We start from the raw sequence: 26482 nt of genomic DNA, 5'->3' as shown, positions 1-26482 counted from the left end.
GTTGATTATAGTATCTATTACGCAATGAAATTCGATACACTGACTAATATTTTTTTGAAGAATAATATGCGTCCTGATTTTGTAATGAATTTTATAAATTCATTTTGATCATTTCAATTATTTTATTAATTGTTTTCTCCATATTAAAATGTCCTTCCTTGCAGCATTTTTTTTTTGAACCACTTTTTTCAAAAAATCTCTATAGAAATTTTTGGCCAATTATTATAAACTAATTCAGAATTAATTTATAATTGTATACACAGAAGTTCTATATATGAAGTGTTTGGTATGAAATTAATGACACACTGAGATTAATAGTTTGTGATTGTGTAAAGGAATATGTGCTTCATGAAAGGATTATTTACGTATGTATATATATATATATATATATATCTCGAATATATTGTTAACTAGATGATTCCATTTAGAGTTGTAAATAGATGATGCCATTTAGTGTCATAAGTGGATTATAGGCTATTGATTGAAACAATCGATAATCATCTACATTAGAATTGTCATAGCCACATATGTAACGATGAGAGTTATCCTAATGGTAAGGATCAGAACATGATCTCTATTAAGGACGTTCCTCTTGTTCAGACATCAACCTCTTGGGACAAATCTAATGGCCATCGGTGGTGCTGGTCAATTACTGGGAAAATCAGAATCATGTTCGAATTTCCAAATCCTTGAAATTATCAATATCCCATATATTTGGGAATTTTAAATAAAAATTAATTTACAAAATTTTTGAATAGAAAAAAAATATGATAAAAAAGTATTTATAATTAAAATGTGGTTAAAAATTTTAGTGATTTTTTTTTTAATATTTGATACTGTATATATATAATATACTGTTTATTTAGTCATGTGGTTTGCTGCAGATTTTCTTTTTAAGTATATGCGCATTTTGATAGAAGAGCACATACGTAAGGGTTCTTGTACATACACAACCACGTTGTGTCTCACTCTCTCCTTTCTCTTTGTGATGATAATGTCCAATCAAGTGCACGTCTACTAGCAGTAGTAGCCTTTCGAGTTTCATGTCGTATATTTCTACGAATTCATTTCATTAGTGGAATTAGATTTTTTTTTTAAATTTCTCTTGATTTTTTTAGAAGAGAAAAATTCCATTTATGTCATGGTGTACAAAAAAAGGCATTGAAAATTACAAATAAAAATTTTCCTTCCAAAAATTCATTTACATTTTTTTTTTCAATTGTTATTTTTGCGATATAATTTTATCGATTGGAATTTTTTTATTGTTAAATGTTATTCATGAGGAGGAAAAAAAGGGACGATCACAAATCAGTGAGATTATAGAAATATTGCGTCAATATATTTTTTTTCATCTCAATGATGACTGAGAGTGACACAAAAACTGCACTGAAGATAAAAAGTAAGAGACAGTGGATCTCATTTAATTTATTAGGATAAATTTCTCTCTTTTAGGGAAGTAAAATATGTTTTCGAAAAAGGAAAAAATTTGAAAAATAAAAATTAGAAAAATTCTTTAAATGATAGAGAACAATAGGAAGTGTTTCCATTCTTTTTTTTTTTAAATTTCGGTAGTGAAAAAAAAATTTACAAGTTGAGATTCACTGTTTAGTGATGTACATTTTTCTTTCGTTCGGCCTCTCTTTGGATATTGTGCTGCTTCCATCGTAGAAGCTTTCCTTCGAGTCTCTTCGACCGAGAAAATGCGAAGGAGCACTTGAGTTCGATGAACCATTTACGAATATACTGTATCTTCCACTAGGGAAGCTACCGGTGTGCCTTTGAATTTCCTCTTTCAACAGAATCGCTCTTTTTTTTTTTTCTTATATTAATGCCAACAATTTTTTAACTGTGAATAATTTTTTAAATTTCAAATTATGTACAATTTTTACAAGAAATTTTTCATAATTTAAAGAAAATTATTCTTCAACTTTTATAGATATAAAGCTTACTAACTCTATAAAAAAAAAATTATATATTTTTTGTCAAGAATCGATAAGTACCCATTAAGAATCATAAATAAGCTTCTTAAAATGAAACATACAAAATGCTCTCCTTGTGATATTTTTTCGATATAAGAAAAGATTTATAAGTTTCTGACCTCTTCTTTGATATATAGTTGATAATAAAAACAAAATTTTAAATTTACCTTTATTATAATTTAAAGAAATTTTAATGGAATATTAGAAAGAAATTGAATGAAAAAATTTATATCAAACTAATTTTTTTTCATAAAATAATTTTTCGAACGAATTTATTTCGAAAATTTTTATCTAAAAAAAAATTACATAAGCATCAGTTAACTTGAAACAGAAACTATCATTGATCGTGTCACATTGAATGGTGAAAGTCTGATGGGTATTTTTTGACAAGGGACGACACTAAACCCTCGAATGATTCACTGCAAAAAGCAGAATAACTGATAAACGACTATTTGAGTCCAATAAAATTCTGATAGAAAGCCCCCGACCCGACATATTCGGGAATATATTTTTTTTTTTTTTTGTATACAGTGCTTTAACATCCACACGCAACGAATTTATCGCTGACACAAATCACAGGGACACTTTGACAATGAGTCCGAGATTGCCCTGCAAATGTTTTAACGAGTTACATTTCCTCTATTTCTCTCGCTTCCATGTAACTCGGAAATTACAAAATTATCTTCCTCACTCGGGCAAGCGTTTTGTTTTTATCTTTTTTTACGTTTTGTTTTGTTTTCCTTTCCTTTTGCTTTTTCCAATTAAAACCAAACTTGCCCGAGACATGTTTCCTCTTCTTCTTCTTCTTCTTCTTCTTTGCAATCTAAAATATATCTTTTGAGTAACTAAAAGGCCCTCAAACGACGAAAGCTTTATCTACGTTTATAAAGTCAAGATAAACGTCTGATTAAGATTTTATGCCCCCACCTTTCTGTTGACGAATTTTCCTTTTTCTTCTCCGTAGTTCTTTGCGAAATTGTGAACTACACACAATTAACTGAGTTGGGAATATAAAAAAAAGTTTAATGAACTCGAGGAGAACGATTTTAGCAAAATAATGAGAAAACTGTTTTTACCATAAATTAATAAAGGATTAAATTAAAAACAGAGATTAAAAAAATTTATAATTAAAATTATGAATAAAAAATCAATTTTTAAATTCTATTGTACTCATATAGAAAATTTTTTTTTAAAAAATAAAATAACTGGAAAAAAATTTATTTGAATACTCAACTATTTGACTATTGTCAAATAAATATTTACTTGAAATATGTTTTGAAACCAAAAATAATTGAAATTTGAAACAAAATATCATTTCAAATAATAATTATTTAAAAATATTTATCGAAAAATAAATTTGAAAATTGAGCTCTAATCTGCAATTGCATTTATTTTATTAAAAACATATTATTCTAAGAGTACAATAAACCTAAATATTTTCAAAGATTTTCTTTTTATTCTTAATTTTAAGAATATTCTTTTTTATTTTCTCGTGTTGAATTTGCGAAAGACGTTTTGATTGTGAGAAGACGCATATGTGAATTAATATATTCATAAAGGGCACTTTGCACTGTCAGTAAAGTGTATTAGAATGCTTGTTTCGTATACATTTTAGAGTTAAGATTAGTTAGAAATTGTATAGTGTTGTCCAAATTGTTGGTCCAGCAACAATAATGCAACAAGAGAAACTTCTGACTCCTTGAGTCCATTCTGATGTAAATCTACTACTGCCAGTTGTGTTTATATATATATATATATATATATATAGTAATACGAAAATCTAAAGTCTCAAGCTAATAAATGAATAAACTTTCTTTTATTCAATTTTGAAAAATTCTATTTTCTACACTAAATTTCATAGAAAAAAAAAATAATAAATGGGGTGACCAAAGGAATACTTTCTGAACCACAGAACAATGTGCTGTATTCCCATTAATTTGATTCCTTATTTCCCTCTTTGATTCCTGAATTCCGTCGTTTTTTTGATTGCTGTAATAACATTTTTTTTTTTTTTTACCAGAAAAACTAATTTTTTATCAGTGTTTGAAACTATTTTTCTATAATCAAAAAGAAATTTTGTTTTTTTTTTTTTTGATATTCACATACCAAGAAAATTTCGCTCAAGCACCATTTTTCGTCTTACCGAAACCGTCTACCTGTAATCTATAATGAATTGACTAGAAAGTAAACTAAATTCATTATTATCTATAAACTATATTTTTTTAATACACGTTTTTTTCTTTTCCATTTTTTTTTTTTTTTTTTTTTTTTTTTTTTTGAAGAAAAGATCTCACCGAAATCCGATCCAAATTCAAATCACGTTCTTTTTTTCGTTTGGCATAACTCGGACGTCCGTTTATAGAGAAGTGGGAATATAAATTTATAAATGTCTCAGGTGTCTTTTAAAAATTGAGAAAGAGAGAAAATTTGAGGTTTTCCAGTTGTGTACATATATTGATATTAAAATATATTAATTATTATTATATTATTTTATAATTTATAAAATTGATAATTAATAAACTAATAAATTATTAATTAATAAATAAAATTAATAATAAATAATAAGAATTTCAATAAAACAAATACTCTCTTGACTCAGAGAAATGGTATATTTGTCTCCGAGCCTACTAACTCATTTATTTGTTGCAAATATATTTTATTTCATTGAAATAAAAAATTTATTTGAGCCAAAGAAAAATTTATTTCTGACAAATAAAATTTTTATTTACTCCAAATAAATAAGTTAGTAGGCTCTGAGACAAATATACGTTTATTTAACTCAAATATATTTTATTTGCTTCAAATAAATCATTTCTCTGGGTGATTGGATTAGTAGTAATTTTAACGAATTTTAATTAGTAATTCTTTTGATTTTGAATAAGTTAAATTTTACCAATTCGATAATAATTACAGAAAAAGAATTTGAAAAAAATATTAAAATTGTCTCTTTTATTTCTTTTGAAAAAAAATGACAATTGAAAATTTTTTGACTATTTTTTATCATATTTTTTATCAGCTTTATATATATATGGTAAAAGGATTTTTTAATGCATAGAAAAAATTTCAGAGAATATATTCGAAAGAAAAGCCAGAGGAGACAAGAGAGGATTTTTAGTTTGTTTTTTTTTTTTGTAAGAATTTTTTTTTTCATGCCTGGTTTAACCAGTCAGTAAAAGTTTAAATGGAAAATTGTGTCGTGAATGTTTAAGCAGTCTCAATAAAAAAAAGTTTTTAAGTCTTGTTTCACTTCAAAAGATATAAAGTTTCACACCTCTAATTTTAAGACCTTTGGAGATTTTTTTTTTTATTGCAAAAAAGGTTTCCAAAATAAAGAATTTAATAAAACGATTCGATAATATTATATCGATTTAATACTCGAAATTGAAAAAAAAAATTTTAAACTAAATAATAATAATATTAATAAAAATTAAGAATAAATGATATTCGATAGGAAAAAAAGAAAAATTGATGAAAAAGTTTTTAATTCCTATATAAATATTATAAAGTTGCAATTATCTGATGAATCTCGTTGAACTTTTTAGGGGGAAAATTTGCAAACTTCAAATAGTTTGAGACTGAACTGGTCTGATAACTTGATTTAACTGCCTACTAGTTATCAAACGCGACACACATACATACACATATAACGAGGAAAAAGATGAGCTAATAGAGCACTATGGCCACTATTTTAGCTTTAAGTAACCTCTCTCTCTCTATCTATCTATCTATTGCAATCGATTAGTGAATCCTCTTATAGATTGAGTTTAACTGGACCAGAGATTAAGTTAAATTGAATTAGAATTGAATTTAATTTAAGGCCTATACACTGAATTGTGTTATTCACTTTTCTCTCTCAACAACATTGAATTAGACAGATAAATTAGATGAAAAGATTTTTTTTTTTTAATTTGTCATGTAAATTTTTTTTATAGAATTAACAAAATACGTTTTTAAATTAAAATAATTATTTATTTTTTATTTGAAACAAATTTTATTAAAGCAATAATAATTTGAATCAAATAAAAATATGTCGCAAATAATTATTTATTTAGCTCTGAGATAAATATATATTGTTTTTCTGGTTATTCAAACTGTATAATAAGTTTTAGAAAAAAATTTTATTATTTAATAATAAGTTTTAGAAAAAAATTTTATTATTTAATAATAAATTTTTAAAATATTTTATAATTTTGTAAATGTTGGGAATTTTTTTTTTAAAAATTTGTTTACAATTTTAAATTACGAGGGAAAACTAAATTTAAAAAAAAAGGCATCGATGCACTAATAGAAAGAAATGCATTTTGACATTTAATGAAAGATAACCATCTACTCCATTTCATCTGTCAATAGTAAATAATTGGCGCTAAAAGTTAACTCGTTTACAGTTTACTACAGCACCATCAATTTTTCGATAGTATCGATTGCAAATAAATGGGTGTGGTATCAATTTGATAGTATATATATATATATATCTATATTCAATATATGTACACACATGAAAGCAAATCAATTGAAAATGTTGATAAACTATTTTTTTTTGCCTATAATAATAATATTTTGAAAATAAGAAATTTTTTTCTCAAATTTTAATTTTACGTTTAGAAAAAAATTCGTTTGAAGCAACCAAATTTTGGTTAAATCAACAAAATAAATGCATTGATATACAGTTAACCAAATATTTGGTTGCATAAACCAAACGTTTATATTTAGCTCAATCAAATTTTTTCTTTGTTCCATAAAATTTATTAAAATAAACCCAAACAGTTATTTAGATCAAATAGATATTTATTTGAATTAAACAAATTTTGTTTTGAACTAATCAAAAAATTGGGTAAATATAAAAAAAATGGTACATTTGGTTCAAACATATCTTTTTTCTGAGCGTAGAAATTATTCTCTTTTAATCCCTGTTAAGTTAAAAAATATTTTTTTTCTTTTTTGACTAAAGATTTATAACTTTTTTTTTTTTTTGAAACGCTAATATTCATCCGTAGATTTTAAATCCGCTTATAAAAAAAGAATTTTCATGTTAGAAAAGAAGGACTTTGAAATTGAATGTAGTTTGTATTAGCTCTTAACTAATATGTACGTATATGGATAGTTGTAACATGTAACAATCCACATATATATAGTTAGTAATCGAGAACAATGAGAATCTCCAACGGATCGTCCGAGTATCACCATTTATTACATATGGATCAATATCGTTATTATCAATTTAGTTTAGTAGGTTTTTTTTTAAAAAAAATAAATTTGCTGAAAAAAGAAAAATTAGGTGACAATAAATATACAAAAGAGGCATTTTACAATATTTAGTGAGAAAGAAAGATAATATCTTTTTTTTGGGGGGGTAAGGTGGGTTAAGGTGTGAAAAGCAATATATACAATTGAAACATGCTAAAAATTACATTACCTAACGTGAGCTTTTCTCCTGAATCAGGTGGCAGAGTGAAACCAAGCAGCGCCATACTCGAAATAAGAACGCAGGGCACGATGAGATTAAAGAAATAGTAGAGGGTACGTCTTCGAATTTTAATGGTGAATGTAATGTCAACATAGGGTTCTGGACAACATTGATAGGTGATGGTGTTCTTTTTTCCTGGCATTCCTGTAAAAAGGTAAAATCAATTTTATATTAAAAAAAAAAAAAATTTTTTTTTTATTTGCAAAAAGAATATCGTTTTTGCAACCTCGTTCATCGATTTTTTTATTTTACAAAAATATATATATATATATATATATATATATATCGTTCGATGAACGTGGCTGTGGCAAAACTCGTTGAAACATTTGCGAAACGACAATTGCGGTCGAGATACTCAATAGATTTTCTCTTCACTGCATCAGTGAACGATGGTTGATTCAATGCTTTTACGTCTCAAGCCTCGAAAAACACGCTTTCGATCGTTTCCTTCAAGAAACTATCTCTTCACTTTGAAATGATGTTTAGTTAGAGAAGCAGATTATTTGTTTCATTTTTTTTTCTCCCTTCATTTCTTGATTTTGAATGATATATTTTAACACTACTTATTTTGTTCTTTTTTTTCAACTCGCTGTAGAAAGTTTATTATTTACATTGGAAAAAAAAAAATAAAAATCAAGATAATATAAAATATAATTTGAATATTCCCAAATAATTATTATTTTGATTTAATTAAATGGCATTTGTTTCAAATACATAAATTATTGGTTCAAATAAAATTTATTTAATTCAAATAAAAATTATTTCCTTCAAGTAAATATTCTCTCTAAATCTGAATTAGTAAAAAAAGTTTACTAATTTGAATTAGTGACTCACTTTTTGCTTCTCAATTAGTAAAATTTTACTAATTATTATAGTAACTTTTACTAATAATTAGTAAAATTTAACTAATTCTAAAGTAAAAAGTGAGTCACTAATTTAAATTCACAGAAAATTAAAAGGCATTAAAATAAGCTGCAACGCTTATTTTAATACTATTTAATTTTCTGTGTTAGTAAACATTTTTACTAATTCAGATTTAGAGAGTTCATTTGATAAAGTAAATGATTATTGAATAAAATAAATTTTTTTTATTAAAAACTCAAAAAAAAAATAATTTTTCAAAATAAATTGTAATTTAAAATAATCTATAGGTGAAATTTCTTAATATTTAATTTTCTGAAAACTATTCCTTAATTGGTACAAATATGTTCTATAATATATAACTGTATATTTTTTTTTCTTATTTATAGATAAATTGTTTTTCTTTTATTTTGAGTTGAGTTTCATTTTAGATTTTCATCGACAGTGGAATTTATATTGATGGTATTGTTGAAACATTTTTTATGAATCGTTACGTGATAACAGAGATACGAGTTTTGAGCTCCAGAAAAGCTTTTGTGTGTTAAAACCAATGTTCAGATATTGAGATAATGATGAATTTTGTCTGTACTTTATATATATATATATATATTGATAAAATATTTTGCTTTCATATTTTTGTGGATGATTGTTTCTATTGTAAATATTTAAAATATATACAATATTGAAATATAGGAACAATAATAATAATAATCATAATAATAATTATTTTTTTGTTTGAAATTCAATGAAATGAAAATAATTATTTAAAATCAATAGAAAATTTTTTTTTTGTCTATTTTTAAAATTGTAAACAAAAAGGGAATTTAATATAATTTTTTTTTTATCTTTTTTGGAAAACGTGTTTAATTTAAAAAAAAAGAGAGAAAAGAAATAGTAATAGAGTTGTAAAAATTAAACAGAACTGAAATTCAAGTAACTGTCGGAACTCGTAAAATTCTTGGCTCCTCGGACTTGATAAAAAGCAGAAAAGCTTTTGGAAACCGACTCTAGTCACGTTCGATTTACAAGAACTCTGTCAGCTTTGTTTTCTGCAAATGTCTTAGAATAGGACGTAAAAGTTAAAAAGAAAAAAAAAGAAGAGAATTTCGAAGAAGAACGTGATGAAAATTTTTCATTTTTCTTTTCTCAAAATTATCATTTTACTTTTTTGATGTTTCTTTCTTCAATTTTCATTTATTGTTCATAACTTTAAAAAAAATATCAATGAATTTCTAAAATGAAAATTACAAATTTTGTATTGGAAAAAATATATATATTTTAGATTATTTAGAAAATTATATATATGAAATGTAAATGTATATATGCTTCATCAACCGCAGAAATGTCACATTTCTTGTGCAAACATATATGATAGTAATAGTGGGAGAAATCCTAATAAACTTTCTACAGTTTCGTTAAGTAAAACATTTAGTTTTGATTGCAAACTTCATTCCGCATTCGTATCCACCTTTGAACTTCTTCCTCTTTCGAGGGAAATTTGTTGTAATCTCCGAGGGCAAAGGTTTCATTAAACATTTCTGTTTAAGTCGTCCCGTTTCCCCTCTTTTGTCTATTTAAGTTCTCCCCTTTCGTATCATTATAAAACAACTAAATGCGATTTACTTTTTTTTTTACGACTTGGAATTAATTATTATCGATTAAAACGAAACAAAATCAATCAATGAAAATAAATTATTCAAAATATTCCTATTGAAAGCATGTTTTTTTTGTTTTATTTTTTAGACCCAAAAGTTCCAAGATTACAAAAAAAAATATATGTTTATATATATATAAAGAAGAAAAACTTTAGTGAATTAAATATATAGGTCTGACTAAACGCAGTTTTTTCCACTGGGGATTTAACGTTTCAAGTAGAATTAACCAGCTTTTAGTCAGATAAGAGAATTCCAACTGACCTCGAGGGGTTTTTATTTCCTCTTTGTCACTCTAAATAAAGATTTGACTGTGATTTCGATTTAAATACCCTAAAAAAAAGAAAATTCTAATCTCAATTACCAACAACAAATTACTTTTGAATTTTTTTTTTCCTCACATTTCTCTTTTTAATCGATTTCACTATATATATATATATATATAACTCAATATATTTCTGCGGTTTTTACTTTTTTTTTTTTTCTTTTATTCTTAATTGTCTATCGAAATTTCATCGCTATCTCTCTATATAAAATGAAAAAGTATTTGCTCTTAATTAAAGTTACTGCCACATGATTGACTTCAACATCTATTTTCTCAATTTTTTTTTTTCAATTTCTCTTTTATTTCACACCACTGTAAAAATAGAAAAACAAATTTTTTCTTTAAAATTTTCTTTTAACGTTTCGAAAAACAAAAAAAAATCTTGGAACATTGGTCTGAAAAAGCATCAATTTTTTTTTAATTTCAAGTACGATTTCCAATTTAATTTTCTTTTTTGAACATTGTGGCTGAAAATTTGGTTTTCACATGTTGACGACAAAACAAGAAATATCGTTGAACATTTTTAATTTCCGTTAATTAACCGTTTCCATGACCATTTTTTTTCTTAGCAACCGTTGCTAAAGACTTTTTTTTCCTTAGCAACGGTTGCTAAGGATTTTTTTTTTGTTAGCAACGGTAATAATAATATTGGCCACACGAAACCCTGCGATGGAGGCGCTATGCGTCTGCTTCTCTAATATTTTTCATTTATATAAACAAAAATGTAAAAAAAACATACACTGAAAAAATTGTTTTGACGACCTGATTGGTCGACAATGAATTGGAGTTGAGTCAAACTCACCGATGAGATACCATTCCCCGTTCGTGATGAAATCGGACAAGTCACCTCCTTCCTCCGAGTTGAGAACCAGATCGAGCTACCAAGGTCAAAGTTTGATTAAGACAAGCGTATCCTACGCATTCCAAGATTCATCAATACGCGTCCATGCTTTCTCTTATCTATATATCTATATATATATATACATATACAACACATATACACGGCACTTACATTAAATAGCAGAGACTATAGATATATATATATATATAGTATATATGTATATATATATATGTATTATACGGGGAAAAGCCAGAACATGCGAGGGAAAATGGATATCGATAATCGAGATCTAATAAACGAAAGAGGCATTACTAATGTCCCTCCGAATCTGTTAAAGGGAAGTCGGCCATTAAATTGGATCGTAAATTACGCGACTTTATTAGTCCATTCTGCGAAAATTATATTATACCATCGCATGCAAGTTATTACATTTACACGACAGATGATATTGCAATTTTTCCTCTCTTATTGTAGAACAAAATTTATCTATATATATATAAGTAGCAAAAAAAAAAAAAAAAAATAATAATACTAATATTTACAGGACTTTTTTTTTGAAATTGAAAAAAAGAAAATTATAAATATTTTTTTAAATATAATATATTCTGTTGAATTTAGAAATAAATTTTTTACAATTAGCAAAAAATACTTCACAATAACGGGAAAAATGATAATTAAACCACGTTATTTATTCAAGAAAGCTTTTTACCAAAAGACGTTTCTTATTTGCTTAAGAGTACAGTGACACCAACGTATATCGGACCCGATATACGAAAAATGAAAGAACTAAATAAAAAAAAAAAAAAGATGGTTAAAAATTTTAAAAAATGAAAAAATTAAAAAAATTACCGACATAGAAATCTACTTTTCCGACTGATGGTAAAACAGTGTTTTTTTGAAAAGTGAAAATATATAAAATTGCCGACATAGAAATCTACCTTACCGACTGATGGTAAAACAGTTTTTTTTTGAAGAAATGAAAATATTAAAAAAACTGTTTTACCATCATTTGGTAACGTAGATTTCTAAGTCGGTAAATTTTTTTGGAAAATAAAAGTATAAAAAATTACTGACATAGAAATCTACCTTTCCGACTGATAGTAAAACAATTTTTTTGAAAAATGAAAATATAAAAAATTGCCGACATAGAAATCTACTTTACCGACTGATGGTAAAACAGTTTTTGAAGAAATGAAAATAATAAAAAAAACTGTTTTACCATCATTTGGTAACGTAGATTTCTAAGTCGGTAAATTTTTTTGGAAAATAAAAGTATAAAAAATTACTGACATAGAAATCTACCTCTCCGACTGATAGTAAAACAATTTTTTTGAAAAATGAAAATATAAAAAATTAACGACATAGAAATCTACCTTTCCGACTGATGGTAAAACAGTTTTTTTGAAAAGTGAAAATATAAAAAATTACCGACATAGAAATCTACCTTTCCGACTGATGGTAAAACAGTTTTTTTTGAAAAGTGAAAATATAAAAAATTGCCGACATAGAAATCTACCTTACCGACTGATGGTAAAACAGTTTTTTGAAGAAATGAAAATATTTTTTTAAAAAACTGTTTTACCATCAGTTGGTAAGGTAGATTTCTATGACGGTGAATTTTTTTGGAAAATGAAGATATTAAAAAAATTGCCGACGTAAAAATCTACTTTACCGACTGATGGTAAAACAGTTTTTTGAAGAAATGAAAATATTAAAAAAACTGTTTTACCATCAGTTGGTAAGGTAGATTTCTATGACGGTGAATTTTTTGGAAAATGAAGATATTAAAAAAATTAGCGACATAGAAATCTACCTTACCGACTGATAGTAAAACAGTTTTTTGAAGAAATGAAAATATTTTAAAAAACTGTTTTACCATCAGTCGGTAAGGTAGATCTCTCTGTCGGTAATTTTTTATATTTTCATTTTTGCCTGACGGTACTTGACTTGTACTACTTACAGGGATTATAAAAAAAAATTTAACGTTTGTCTGACAACTACTTTTTACTACTAATATCAAAATCATAATAATATGAAACTGAATTGCCTGACTTATAATTGATTTTACTACTAAAATTAAAATTTTAATAACCAAAAACCGCATTGTTTGAATATAACTGATTTTTATTACTACCTTTAAAATGATAATAATCCTAAACAGAATTGGCTGACTATAATTCCTTTTTTACTACTGATACGGAAATTATTATAATTTCTACTATATATTGTCATTGAAAAATAATTTGTCTGACTGCAATTGTTTATTACTACTGAAATTTCATTCTCGGACTAAATCTATTATGTCTGACCAAAATGGCCTTTCACTACTGAAACGGACATTTTCCTATGATACCAAATTTACGAGAGTTTGAAATCGCCTGTCTGACTGGAATCGACTTTTACTACTCATACCCAAAATAACAAGAATAAAAACCACACTGTCTGGCGGAGAAACTTTCTTTAACGACTGTTTATCAAACATAATAGAATTTAAACCAGTTTGACCTAAATTTACTTTCACTACTATAAATGCGTTATTAAATTTTGACTTCGAAACAATTTTTTTTCACTGATATTTTGTCTGTTACTACTGACTTTAATTTAAGATTTCATTATTTGTCTGACTAAAATCATTTTTTACTACTATTTTTTTTTAATTCGTTATTTTTTTTGTATTTTCCTCTCACTGAAACAAAAATTTATTTGTTATTTCTATTAAATAATTATTATTTGAATTAATTAAATGTTATTTTTATTGGAAATAATTAATTTTTTAAATTTTATTTCTATATAATATTTTCAATTTTGAAATTACATCATTTTCGTGAATTGGGATTTATAGTCGTAGAACCCGACAAGTTTATATACTAATATATATATATAATCCACAATGAACTTCTTGCCAATCTATAACTTATATTGAACTTGTTTGAACTGACAATGAAAACTTGAATTGTTCTCATTTCAATCCGGCTTTTGTCATTATAAACTCGATGCAAGAATTGTTGTCGTATGTTTAATCTTCTTTGTGTATCAAAACAATTGAAGCGAATGCTTATTTAGAACACATATAAGTGTTTGTATGAGTGTGTGAGAAAGAGAGAGAGAGAGAGAAAGACTATATAGTCGATAACGTGTGTCTATAATCAACGACACCGTTTTCTATCAAATAGCATAAATTATTAGAAATCAAAAGTTTTGTTTTATATGAAAGTGACGCGAACAATATATCGATTAATTCTTTCTGTATTGATATATATATATATTTCTTTTTTCTTCGCGAAAAACTTTTTCAACTGTACAGAAAAAAAATTCTCTTTTTTATATTTCAGCGTTTTTTTTTTTTTTTTTTTTTGTTTAAATACATTAAAACAGAAAAAATAAATTTTTTTCCCCCGTTTTATTCAGATATTTTCCACTCTTTGTTTGTGATTATGTCATTTATTTGTTTCAGTGAAACTAAACCCTTTCTTTTATGCAAATAAAAAGCAGCATTTTTTTTATTTGAAACAGTTTTTTTTTCTGACGGTTGTATATGAAAAAAAAAATATATATATATACTGGAATTACTGAATATTGTGACAACTTTTTGTCGAGTTTCAGTTCATTTTTTTTATAAAATAAAAAACAATTATAGTAAATAAAAAATAAAATTAAAAAAAAATCCTCTAATTGGAAAAAAGAAAAATTCTTCTCAATTAGAAACACAAAAAAAAAAATTAACGTGAAACAAGAGTTTATTTTGAAGAACTTTAGAGAAATTTCATGTTAAAAAAGTGCACAAAAGAAAACAAAAGAAAGCGTTTTAATTGTAATTAATTATCTTTATCACAATTTCCAGAGTTTTCGATTCTATTCAGAATAAATGACTTTTGCCAGTATATATATATATGTAAGAGGAAAACTAATTAGTATAATTAATAACTCTTAATTTTAATTAATAAGTCTCTTGAATCAGTTATTATGGAAGCTGTTAACTTTAAAAAAAAAATGTTCAATTCTTAATTATATAAGAATGATTTCAAGCTAATAATAAAAAGGAGTTCACACCACGATGAGAGGAGTATTGGTTTAATTTGGAATAAAAGTTTTCCTACTAGAGTTTTGTGCGAAGGAAAAGCTTAAGAAAGTTAACTCAGAGGTTATTTTTTTTTATTGATCCTTCAAGTTTGTGTATATTAGTGATAGATAGTGTATTTGGAATTCTTAACATGCGCTTCATTTATTTACCGGAAGCATCGAATTTGACTTGAAAAGAGAGATTTAAAAAAAAATTAAATATATTATATATTCTAAATATATAACAGTAAACTTGATAAAAAAAAGAAAAAGACATTACATAATATTCAGTTCGTGTTGGTGATGATATAACGAGTTGAGCAAACAGCCTCTCTCGTGGTTTCATGCATTAAATGAAAATTATTCGGCGCATTATACACGTAATCTGACCCACACACGGCATATCTTCTTTTCCAATTTTTTTTTTTCCTCCTTTACATAGCGACCGTGACCGTTCTCTCTTCATTAAAGTCTTCTTCACTTATCGCACGACATACTTTTCCCGACAACAATTTTTCCAGATCACAATTTCTCGGCAAGATGACAAAAAAAAAGAAAACGAAGGAAAAGAAAGAAAAGAAAAGGAAAACAGTATTCTTAATGTAGAAGTATTGTTTTGTTCCGTATATATAAACCCTTTTGATGTAAAAAGTAAAATTTTTTTTTTTTTTTTTTTTTTAAATGAGCGACAATAATTTTTCCACTGCGGCAAAAGAATTTTCCTTTAATAGTGAGAGAGAATGCATTAAATTTTCTTGGTGAGATTTTACTTTTTTTGAGTAAATTAAATTTATTTTGAAGAGTTGTAAATTATAGTGAAAGGAATTTGGAATTAGATGTTTTTAATGGAATTTTGCTAATTAGGTGAGAAACTGAAATTGAAAAAAATATTAGTAGTAGAATCAAATTTTAGTCAGACGTAACTTTTTTAAAGCTTTTAATATTTAAAGCTTATTTTAATGCCTTTTAATTTTCTGTGTTTAGTCAGACATAATTTGTTTCGAATTATTATAATTTCAGTATATCAGTAGTAAAAGCAAATTTTAGTCAGACGTGACGATTTTGGATTATTATAATTTCTGTATCAGTAGTAAAAAACCACTCTTTCGGTCAGACAAAACTTTTGCTTATTTCAATATCAATAGTAGACGATATTTTTAGTCAGACAGAATGATTTCGAATTTTAATTTCAGTATATTCAGTAGTAAAAAACAATTTTAGTCGGACAATAAATTTTCAATTTTTTTCACCACTAATAAAAGAAATTTTTGTCTTTTCATTAGAAGAGTTATTCTATTACGAGTAGTAAAAGTAAGTTGAATTCTTATACTTTTAGTATTAGTAGTAAAACATAGTTTTAGTTAGACATAAAGGTGAAAATTTTTAGAATTTTATTATCAGTAGTAAAAGTTGGTCTCTGGCAAATAAGGTACCTCTTCTGATAGGGTGCTTACTTAATATTTGGATCTATATTGAAAAAAAAATGACTGATAATTAGTAAAACAATGAATAATAATTAGTAACAATAATAATTATTATTAATGCTGAATAATAATTAGTAATAATCAATAATTTTTTTAAAATAATTAACGAGGCTTAATAGTATTTAACAATAATTAATAATTAAAAAAAAATTAATAGAAAAATACTTTTTTATCACAAAATTTTCCTATTTTGAAAATTCGACAATTTTCAAGTTTTCCAACAATTTTGAAATAGTTCTATAAAAAAAAGGAATTTGGACTGGGGGCATTTATCTATTCTACTAAAGCTTTAGCTACACTATTGCGGATATGCAAAAAGCAATAAACAATCATGCAAATATTATGCGAATTAATATACGACAAATTACATTTATTAAATACGAGTATATGATTTCAGAGACATGTAATCAACGACTTTTCTATATAAATATTAAAACAATAATAACAATAGTTAAGAGAATATTGTGTGATTGTATTTTGGTGGGATTTATATATATATAAATATGATTTGTAACAATTAAATTAACTAGTGACGTATGTCATCTTGTGCTGCGCGACAAGTGAAACGGATTGTTTGTGTTTACGGTAATCAGACATTTGTGGTTTCTGGTGCAGGAATGAAAGCAGTGGAGGGGAAACAATGTGGCGTGTGTTTAATTACCTACTCTTGTTTTTGAGAGAGGGGGGGAGAGAGAGAGAGAGAGATAGAGAGAGATAAAGAGAGAAAAGGATAGACAATGATTAAAGGAGCGACATTATATTGTTCACGGAATATTTCTTTCGCACATTCGCAACACATTTTTATAATATATAAGTTCTTTGTGGTTTTTTTTTTTGAAATTATAACGATGAATCGCATATAATTCAATTGTAGAACTAACATTGTATTCGTAGAAAATAGTTATTTTCCCTGCCACAAAGAACTGAAAACTATTTTTTTTTAGTGATCGTGAGATATTTTTGCATTTTGTTTTCTTCACTTCACTTTTTAAAGGGAAACTTGTCACTTGTTAAGTGAAATTTATGACACTCGGAGATACGAGAAAGAATCTCTTGCAAAAAAGGCTTGCGACCACCAAAAAAAAAAAAGTATATATATCAGGATGAGCAAAGAACCAAAAGGGATGTGTGCCCATGCGTCGCAAATTCGATTCGTAACTGGCGCATCTTCAATTTTTTTTTTTCGAAAAAAATTAATGAAATTCAATAAAAATATTTGGTTAATTGCAAAAAAAGAAAAGAACAAAGATGTGCGAGACACGTAACGAATTAAAATTTATTTTTTGCGACGTTATATACAAATTACAATTAAGTCTAACTACACATGTAAAAAAAAAATAGTTTCAGAGTTTTTATGCTTCATCTGAAATTTTCGGAACGTGGTCTTACATGAGTGCCCAAGCTCAGACGCACTGCGCTATCTTGCATCAGCGGTGCGTTGAGGGGCACACAAGTAAGAGCGCATCCGAATAAAGAAGCATTTGTCTTGCACACGCTCGATATTGTATCGATACTGACTACTACTACTACCACCATTTTTATTTTCTAATAGAAAAAAAAAAAAATTATTTTTTTCCGAAAAATTCACTTGTCCAATAATAATTATTTTTATATTTATACTTATTAATGTCGCATAATATCATACTGACACTTTCATATTAAAATTAATAACGCGGTTAAATTTCATTAAAAGTCATATCTGACGATATTGTGCAAATATTTTGCCAGGTCATCCGCACGCGATAATAATTGAAGAGTTTTTGGAACAATGCCAAGCAGGATGTTACCCGATTTATCGAATAGAATAATATACAAAAGACGGATTTTCCCCCTGCTTTATATAATAACATATTATAATTGTACATTGTCATTATATATATACAAATTGTTTGAATTTTGGTTTTGCAAATATTATCAATTTAGCTTTATAGCAAACATGCATTCGGTGTTTACCTCTCATTGTAGTTTCTTAATTAATTTTTGGCTTAAAATTTATTTTCCATCGCAGAAAAAGTTAAGAAAAGTGTTTCTGTTTTTTTTTTGGAAAGAAAATGTTTATTTTTTTTTAAAAATATTTCTTTATTGCAAGAAATTGTAATATATTTTTTTCTTTGCAAGAAACTGAAATATATTATTTCTTTTTACAAGAAATTGAAATATGTTTTCTTTTTGCCATGAACTGAAATATATTTTTTTTTTTGGAAAAAACGGAAATATATTTTAGTTCCGTGGAAAAAAAAATATATTTTTTGTCAAGGAACTAAAATATACATTTTTTGCAAATAATTGAAATATATTTTTTTTTTTGCAAGAAACTAAAATATATTATTTTTATTTGCAAGACACTAAAATATATTATTTTTTTTTTGCAAGAAACTGAAATATATTTTAGTTCCGTGGAAAAAAAAATATATTTTTTGTCAAGGAACTAAAATATACATTTTTTGCAAATAATTGAAATATATTTTTTTTTTTGCAAGAAACTAAAATATATTATTTTTATTTGCAAGACACTAAAATATATTATTTTTTTTTTGCAAGAAACTGAAATATATTTTAGTTCCGTGGAAAAAAAAATATATTTTTTGTCAAGGAACTAAAATATACATTTTTTGCAAATAATTGAAATATATTTTTTTTTTTGCAAGAAACTAAAATATATTATTTTTATTTGCAAGACACTAAAATATATTATTTTTTTTTTGCAAGAAACTGAAATATATTTTAGTTCCGTGGAAAAAAAAATATATTTTTTGTCAAGGAACTAAAATATACATTTTTTGCAAATAATTGAAATATATATTTTTTTTGCAAGAAACTAAAATATATTATTTTTATTTGCAAGACACTAAAATATAGTATTTTTTTCTGCAAGAAACTGAAATATATTTTAGTTCCTTGTAAAAAAAAATATATATTTCAGTTTCTTGGAAAAAAATTCTTAAAAAAAGAAAAATGTTTTTTGTTAAAAAAAAATATATTTCAGTTTTTCAGCAAAAAAAAAAATACTGAAAAAAAATATTTCAGTTCCTGGTAAAAAAAAAAATAAGGTGTAAAAATCTTCTTTTTTTTCCCCTCTCAAGAAAGAGAGAAAGTTTGATATTCATCACAGCAAGTGAAAAAGGCAACAAACCATAGAGTGGAAGTGATGCAGCATTTTTCCGGCTCGACATCTTGCATCCCTCCTTAAGAAAAGTGAAAGAGAAAAAAAGAGAGAGAGAGAGAGAAAAAAAAAGTAAGAAAAAAAATATAATATAAGAAAAAGAAAGCTTGAATCGCGATTGCGCGCAAATATGAACCAATAACACAAAGAAGGCGTGATGTAAAAGAGATGAGAAAAGAAGAGGAAAAGGAGAACGAAAGGTAAATGGGGGAAAATTTAGGGTAGCTGGTATTATGTTGGTGTGTAACAAAGACCATGAATCTAAGGAAAGAAAACTCGATGTTATATCCGCGGCGGACGCAACAGGTGAACAAGTTGTGTGTGTATGTGTGTGCTTAGACCTCTTGCTTAGTGTTTTCAGTGCTCAGTCACTTTAGCAAGTGTCGAGCGATAGCTTTTACACTTCACCGATCACTTGGCATTGTTCATATTTATCAAAACAAATTTCGCGAAAATCATTTTTTTTTATTTCCAAAAAATTTCCCCTCGCAAATTTCCATTGCCTAACTTAATTTATTTTCATTCATTTTTTTTTTCATTAATTATTTAGGAAAATTTGATTAATTTTTTAATTTTAATTATTTTCATGCGATTTTATTAATTTTTCATTGATAATAATTAAGGTTATTTCAATTATTATTTTCTTTGATTAATTTTACATTGTTGTTGGTTTTAATTATTTTCACAAAAATTTGATTAATTTTTCATTGACATGTAAATGTGTGAAATTATATTTCGTGAAAATTTCATTTAATGTAAAATTTATAGAAAAAGAAATAGCAGAATATTAACTGAAAATTTTAGTTAAAATTTTCTAAAATTCAACGGGATTTGAACCTAGAATCTAAGGACTTATAATCTAACGCTTTAACCACTATGCAACGAACTCAATTTTTGTAATTTATATAACAAATACGAATTCCTCTTTTAGTTAATATAAAAATTATTAATTAAAATATAGATTTCAAATTTAAATTCCAAGTCTCAAAATATACGATAAGCTATAAATAATCGAATAAAAATATAAATAGATAAAAATTATTGACAAGTTCTTCTTTCGTTTGGAAAATACATATAACGACGAATTTAAATATATATATATTTAAAAAAATATATATATATTATATATTTATAAACATTGATTAAAAAAATGAATATATGTTATATCTGGGCTCCGAAAAGCAGTGCATGTCATTGTCAACCCTGACAGCTAATTCCAGTCTGCCAAATGATTGACAAGGTGCGAGATATTTTTATATAAAATAGTCGTATATATTTGCACTTGCACTGTTTGCAGTGATTTTCAGAAGTTTTTTTTTTTTTTTTTATTATTTAACCCAGAAACACCGGAGCTTAGCGATTCTTTTTTTGTTTAAATAAAAAAAAAATTATTTTCTTAATTCGCATTCAGTAAAGAAATCGAAGCTCGAGTGTATGCAGGACAAATGCGAGCTTAGCCTAACTAAGCTTAGCTCAGCGAATTCTCATTTCCCATTGTCTTCGGCTTCGTTTCAAATTAAAAAAAAAAAAAAAAAAAAAAAATTCTTTAATTATTTAACTGTAACGATTTAAATGTCCAACTATTGAGAAACGATACACAAAAAAAAACCAATTTCTCAATAAAAAGTTAAAAATTAAATAGAATATATTTTTCAGACAACTTTGTATTTGATATAAATATAATTGACTTTTTGACACGTTCTTTTTCATTGAAATGTCTTTTTTCTTTATAAAGCTTTGTTTTGGACAATTTATCGTTTGTATTTGAGAAATTGTAATTATTTTTTACTTTTGTAATAATAGAAAAAAAATGATTTATTATGTGATCAATTGCAAAAAGAAAGAAAAGAAAAATGGTTTTAAGAAAATGGGGAAATTTTTTTTTTGTTTTTTTTTTCTCTCTCTATAAGAATGTTGAGAATTCACTTAAAAATGAAGTGAGAGAGTGATTTGTCTTTTGTGAATATACCATTTTCTCAGAAGTTGGAATCTTCAAGGAAGATACATCCACCCACTTTTTGAGGGAAAATGTCAAGGGACAAAATCAATTATGCTATTAATCAAGTTTCCCGAGGTAAGTACGTGTCGAATGCAGAAAGTCGAAGCTCGGAGAATTTGGGGAATGAGGACTCGCCTGTGGCTGGCATGGAAGCGTCACTCAGCTATCGACTCCACAGGAAATACGGGATTCGTCTTGATAGATTGTAAATAAGCTATTTCCGATCTTTTGGCCATCGTCTAACGGTGACAACGACAAAACTAGCTTTCAAGGAGATGATGAGGAGACAAAAAAAAATGAGAGAGAGAGAGAGAGAGAAAGAGAGAGAAAGACAGTGAGGGACAAAAAAAAAAGGTTGATTCTCACATTAAAAAAAAAAAATTACCTTCCCTTGAAATTGATTTGTAATTTGAGAAAATGGATATTACATTATTTTTTTTTCTTTGAAGAAACTAATTTAATCGAGTCAAAAAATTAAATATTTTTATTAGTTTTTTTTTAAATTAAAAATAATAAATTACTAATTTTTATATATTTATATATTTTTATATATTTTTTTTTGTAATAAAGAAATTACTTTTTTCAAATTAATGAAACTATTATCTTTTTAATAAAGAAATTATTTTAAGTAATGAATTTTTTATTTTTTTGACAAAGAAATTTTTTTCGGTAAGAAAGAAATTATTTTAAATACAGAAATTACTTTTTTCTAAATATAGAAATTGATATTTTTTTAATAAAGAAGTTATTTTAAATACAGAAATTACTTTTTTTAAATGAAAAATTACTTTTTTTTAAAAAAAATATAGAAATTCATATTTTTTAATAAAGAAATTGTTTTAAATACAGAAATTACTTTTAATACAGAAATTACTTTTTTCTAAATATAGAAATTGATATTTTTTTAATAAAGAAATTATTTTAAATACAGAAATTACTTTTTTCTAAATATAGAAATTGATATTTTTTTAATAAAGAAATTATTTTAAATACAGAAATTACTTTTTTTAAATGAAAAATTACTTTTTTTTAAAAAAAATATAGAAATTCATATTTTTTAATAAAGAAATTATTTTAAATACAGAAATTACTTTTTTTCCTTATAAAGAAATTACTTTTTTCTAAATATAGAAATTGATATTTTTTTAATAAAGAAATTATTTTAAATACAGAAATTACTTTTTTTCCTTATAAAGAAATTACTTTTTTCTAAATATAGAAATTGATATTTTTTTAATAAAGAAATTATTTTAAATACAGAAATTACTTTTCTAAATAAAGAAATGACTATTTTTTAAATAGAAAAAAAAAATATTGTACTCTCATATTTTTACATTAAAAACAAAAAAAATGGTAAACATTTAAATTTTCAAAAAATGATTAATTTAGAAAAAAATTTCACATTTAGAGAATATATATATTTTGGAAAATTCGACATTGATTATTACTTTGATTGCAATGGTATATGGCCCGTTACAATTAATTTAAACAACATTAAACTGGCAATATCAGCGCTATAACGATGTGTGGTAAAATATCATTTATTACGTGTTTTTGACATTTTGATGTGTCACGTTATATATATACGTTTGACATCGTTAACTACATTTAGCTCGAATTAATTGGATTTCAACTGGCTTAACATTAATTATTATTTAACAACTCAAAGTTCAAAAATTTGAAACAAAATTTATTCAAACATTTTCAACAAAAAAAAAAAAATATTGTAATTATCCATTTTCTCCAGATTTCAAAAATTTAATTCGAAAATAATTAAAATTTTATACAAAAATTATTTTAACAATTTAGAAAAAAAAGAATGCTATAAAAAGGAAATTTTCATACTAGAAATTTTTGAAATGTATGAAAAACTTGCTACTTAATTTTTGGATAATTAAAAAAAAAAAAAAAAAATTTTACATTTTAATATTAAATAATATATTAAGTTTCTGTAAATAATATCATGTATGAAAATTTCGCGTTATAACACACTAAATTGTAAAATACTTTTATTAAAATCAATTTGCTTTTTATAAAAAAAAAATTCCATCGGAAAGTGCACCTATTGAAAATACAAAATAGTTTCTAAAAGAAAAAAATTCCAACAAGAACGTTAACCTTCTTTTTTAAATATTATTTATCATTTTTCGTCACATATAAAGAGTATGAAAAAAATATTTTTCATATAAATTTTATTTTCAACTTAATTTTCTAGTGAAAGAGCTTTTATCAACAAAGAACTAGTGGTGCACTCCCATAGGACCTCTTTCCGGTTTTAATGAGGTATATATGCATTTTGCCATATATATATATATATATTATATATGTATATATGTTGGCATAATGTGAGAACTAGAACTTGGAAACCGGAAGTCAAAGTAATAATTGCTCGACACTCGGTCCGCTGTGCCAATGTTTAATTGTGTTTGATTTTCTCAAAAGAAATTTTAATATACACGCGTTGAGTTGATCTCTCTCTACATATATATATAGAGAGGATATGTGTGACAAATTCACACGGCTGATAAAAAGCAACTGCAAAATTGATGCCACAAGGGAAAAATGCTTTGGAGAACCAAATTCAAAACTTTTTATTTAAGTGCTTTACTCACGGGAAATTCATGCTTTTATATTCTCAAATAAAAAGATGTTTTCTCTAATGAAAAAATTTTCAAATTCCAATATAAATTCCATAGCGCGTTTATTTTTCTTTATTTATTTTTTTTTTCATTTTTTTGATTCGATATCGCAAAATAATTGAATAATTAAATTGTGATTGAATTCATTTTTTCCGATTACTTACATTGAATATTTTCATTATACAATTATTTTTTTCATAATAAAATTTTATTGAGAAAATAAATTTTTTTTTTCTATAATAGAAATAATGTTTTAAAGTTATTTGAAATTATATTCTAAACTATATAATGAGAAAAATTTGTTTTTTGGTTCATCAAAGAATACCTGTTGGCATTATTATTTTCTGTGCATGATCATTGTTCAGTAAATCTGCGATATGAAAATTTGAATGCTTTTTTAATTAAAAAATATGAAATTTTTTTTTCGTGTTTAATAAGCAATTTCACTTTCTTTTTGGCGATTAATAATTAATTTTCATTGTATTTGACATTGTTATTTAAAAAAAAGGTGAAATGTAAATTTAATGCTTAATTTAATATGCTTTAATTTTTTTTTATATAATCATAAGTTTAATTATAAACAAAATTATAAATAATTAAATTTAACTGTAAATACAATTAGTTTTAATTGTAAGAATAATAAACTTTAATTGCAAAGCGCAATAAAATTTAATTACAAGATAAAATATTAGTTAATAAAACATATATAGTAAATTCAATTTTGAAAATATGTGTGTTAATGAAATCCCATGTGAAAAATACTACAAAAAGCATTTCTTTTTCTTTTATATGTAAATTAGGAATAAAATAATAATTTCAAATAAAAAAAAAAAAAAAATTGTATTAAATTTATTTAATAAAATTTTCAACATGTCGTGAACATAAAAATTTTAAATCAACATGAGATTACATCTGAAATATTGTCATTTCTACAAAAGCATCACTTTACGACTTACCCTCTTATAAATATTGTAAAAAATTTCATAATGTCACTGCTATACATATATATATCGAAAAATACTGACATCTGCGCAAGCATTTTCGATGCCAATCTCAATTTAAAAAATAAATAAGTCACTTTACTTATTTATTTAAATAAAGTTCTAAATTCTTAAAAAAAAGAAATTAAAGGCGTTTTGTTTTAGTAATTACATATTTTTTGTTTAAAATTCAATAAGCTTTTTTTTATTATATTTTATTAAAATAATTTGTAAAATACTATCGAATTCAAAAATTGCAGGCAAAAAATTGTTTGATTATTTTAATTAATATTGTATAATTAATTTTAGTGAAGAATTTTAATTAGACGAGTCAGAATTTTAGACTATTGAAAAAAAAATTAATTATTAAATAACTACACTGAAAGAAATTAATTAATAAATTATTCGTCAAAAGCAGGCGAAAATTTTGAAATATTAACACATATATATATTTATTTATTTATTAAACAGAATATATTAAATATTTAAAAAATTTTAATAACATTTAGCAATTATTATTTCGATTGATTATCAAGAAAAATAATAATAGTAATTTTTATTATTATTATTTTTATTAAAAACAACTTCAAAAAGGTGATAATCTAACTTAATTTTTTTTTGTGAAATATTTTAGTAATTATTAAAATCAAATTACGATTGGCCCAGCAATAGTTAAATGTCGTCAACATTTGCAATTTCCCATAGGATATTTCAGTAATTAAGTTTATTATAACTAATTCCTTTCAGTGCAGTTAACTGTAAATACATAAAAAATTTAAATATTCTTTTAATTATAACTAAATTTAACCAATCTAACTTTAAACGTTATTTAATTTAAAATTAAAAAAAAACGTTCTTTAATTCATTCTTCTTTGTGAATTAAAAAAAAAAATTTTTTTAATAATAATTAAAATTATAATAATAATTATTATAATTAAAATTTCTTTTATACCTCCAATATGATTCCAATAAAGTGAAAAAAAATGATTTAAATAATCAGTTACTATTATTATCAAATAAATATTTACTTGAACCA

At 24.8% G+C, this 26482-nt stretch overlaps 1 protein-coding gene and 1 long non-coding RNA gene across 5 annotated transcripts in view; one reads left to right on the top strand and one right to left on the bottom strand.

Annotated features, from left to right (window-relative positions):
- Nucleotides 1–26482, bottom strand: part of LOC127280320 (neuronal acetylcholine receptor subunit alpha-7) — a 219334-nt gene that overhangs the window by 71544 nt on the left and 121308 nt on the right. For all 4 annotated transcript variants that reach the window (XM_051303252.1, XM_051303261.1, XM_051303236.1 and 1 more), the window contains exons 7-8: nucleotides 11084–11159; nucleotides 7393–7587 (exon numbers count right to left, since the gene is read on the bottom strand). In XM_051303252.1, coding sequence (XP_051159209.1) covers nucleotides 7393–7587; nucleotides 11084–11159 — 271 coding nt within the window. The remainder of the gene's footprint in view (nucleotides 1–7392; nucleotides 7588–11083; nucleotides 11160–26482) is intronic.
- The window catches only part of LOC127280436 (uncharacterized), a 148497-nt gene that overhangs the window by 82173 nt on the left and 39842 nt on the right, over nucleotides 1–26482 (top strand). The window contains exon 5 of the long non-coding RNA XR_007842835.1: nucleotides 7420–7597. This is a non-coding gene — a long non-coding RNA (uncharacterized LOC127280436). The remainder of the gene's footprint in view (nucleotides 1–7419; nucleotides 7598–26482) is intronic.

Source organism: Leptopilina boulardi, unplaced genomic scaffold, assembly GCF_019393585.1.
Source record: "Leptopilina boulardi isolate dan_hultmark-lab unplaced genomic scaffold, ZJU_Lbou_2.1 LbouV2_112, whole genome shotgun sequence".
Taxonomy (NCBI): domain Eukaryota; kingdom Metazoa; phylum Arthropoda; class Insecta; order Hymenoptera; family Figitidae; genus Leptopilina; species Leptopilina boulardi.
The sequence above is the reverse complement of the archived record's forward strand: the minus strand, read 5'-3'. Positions and strand labels throughout refer to the sequence as shown.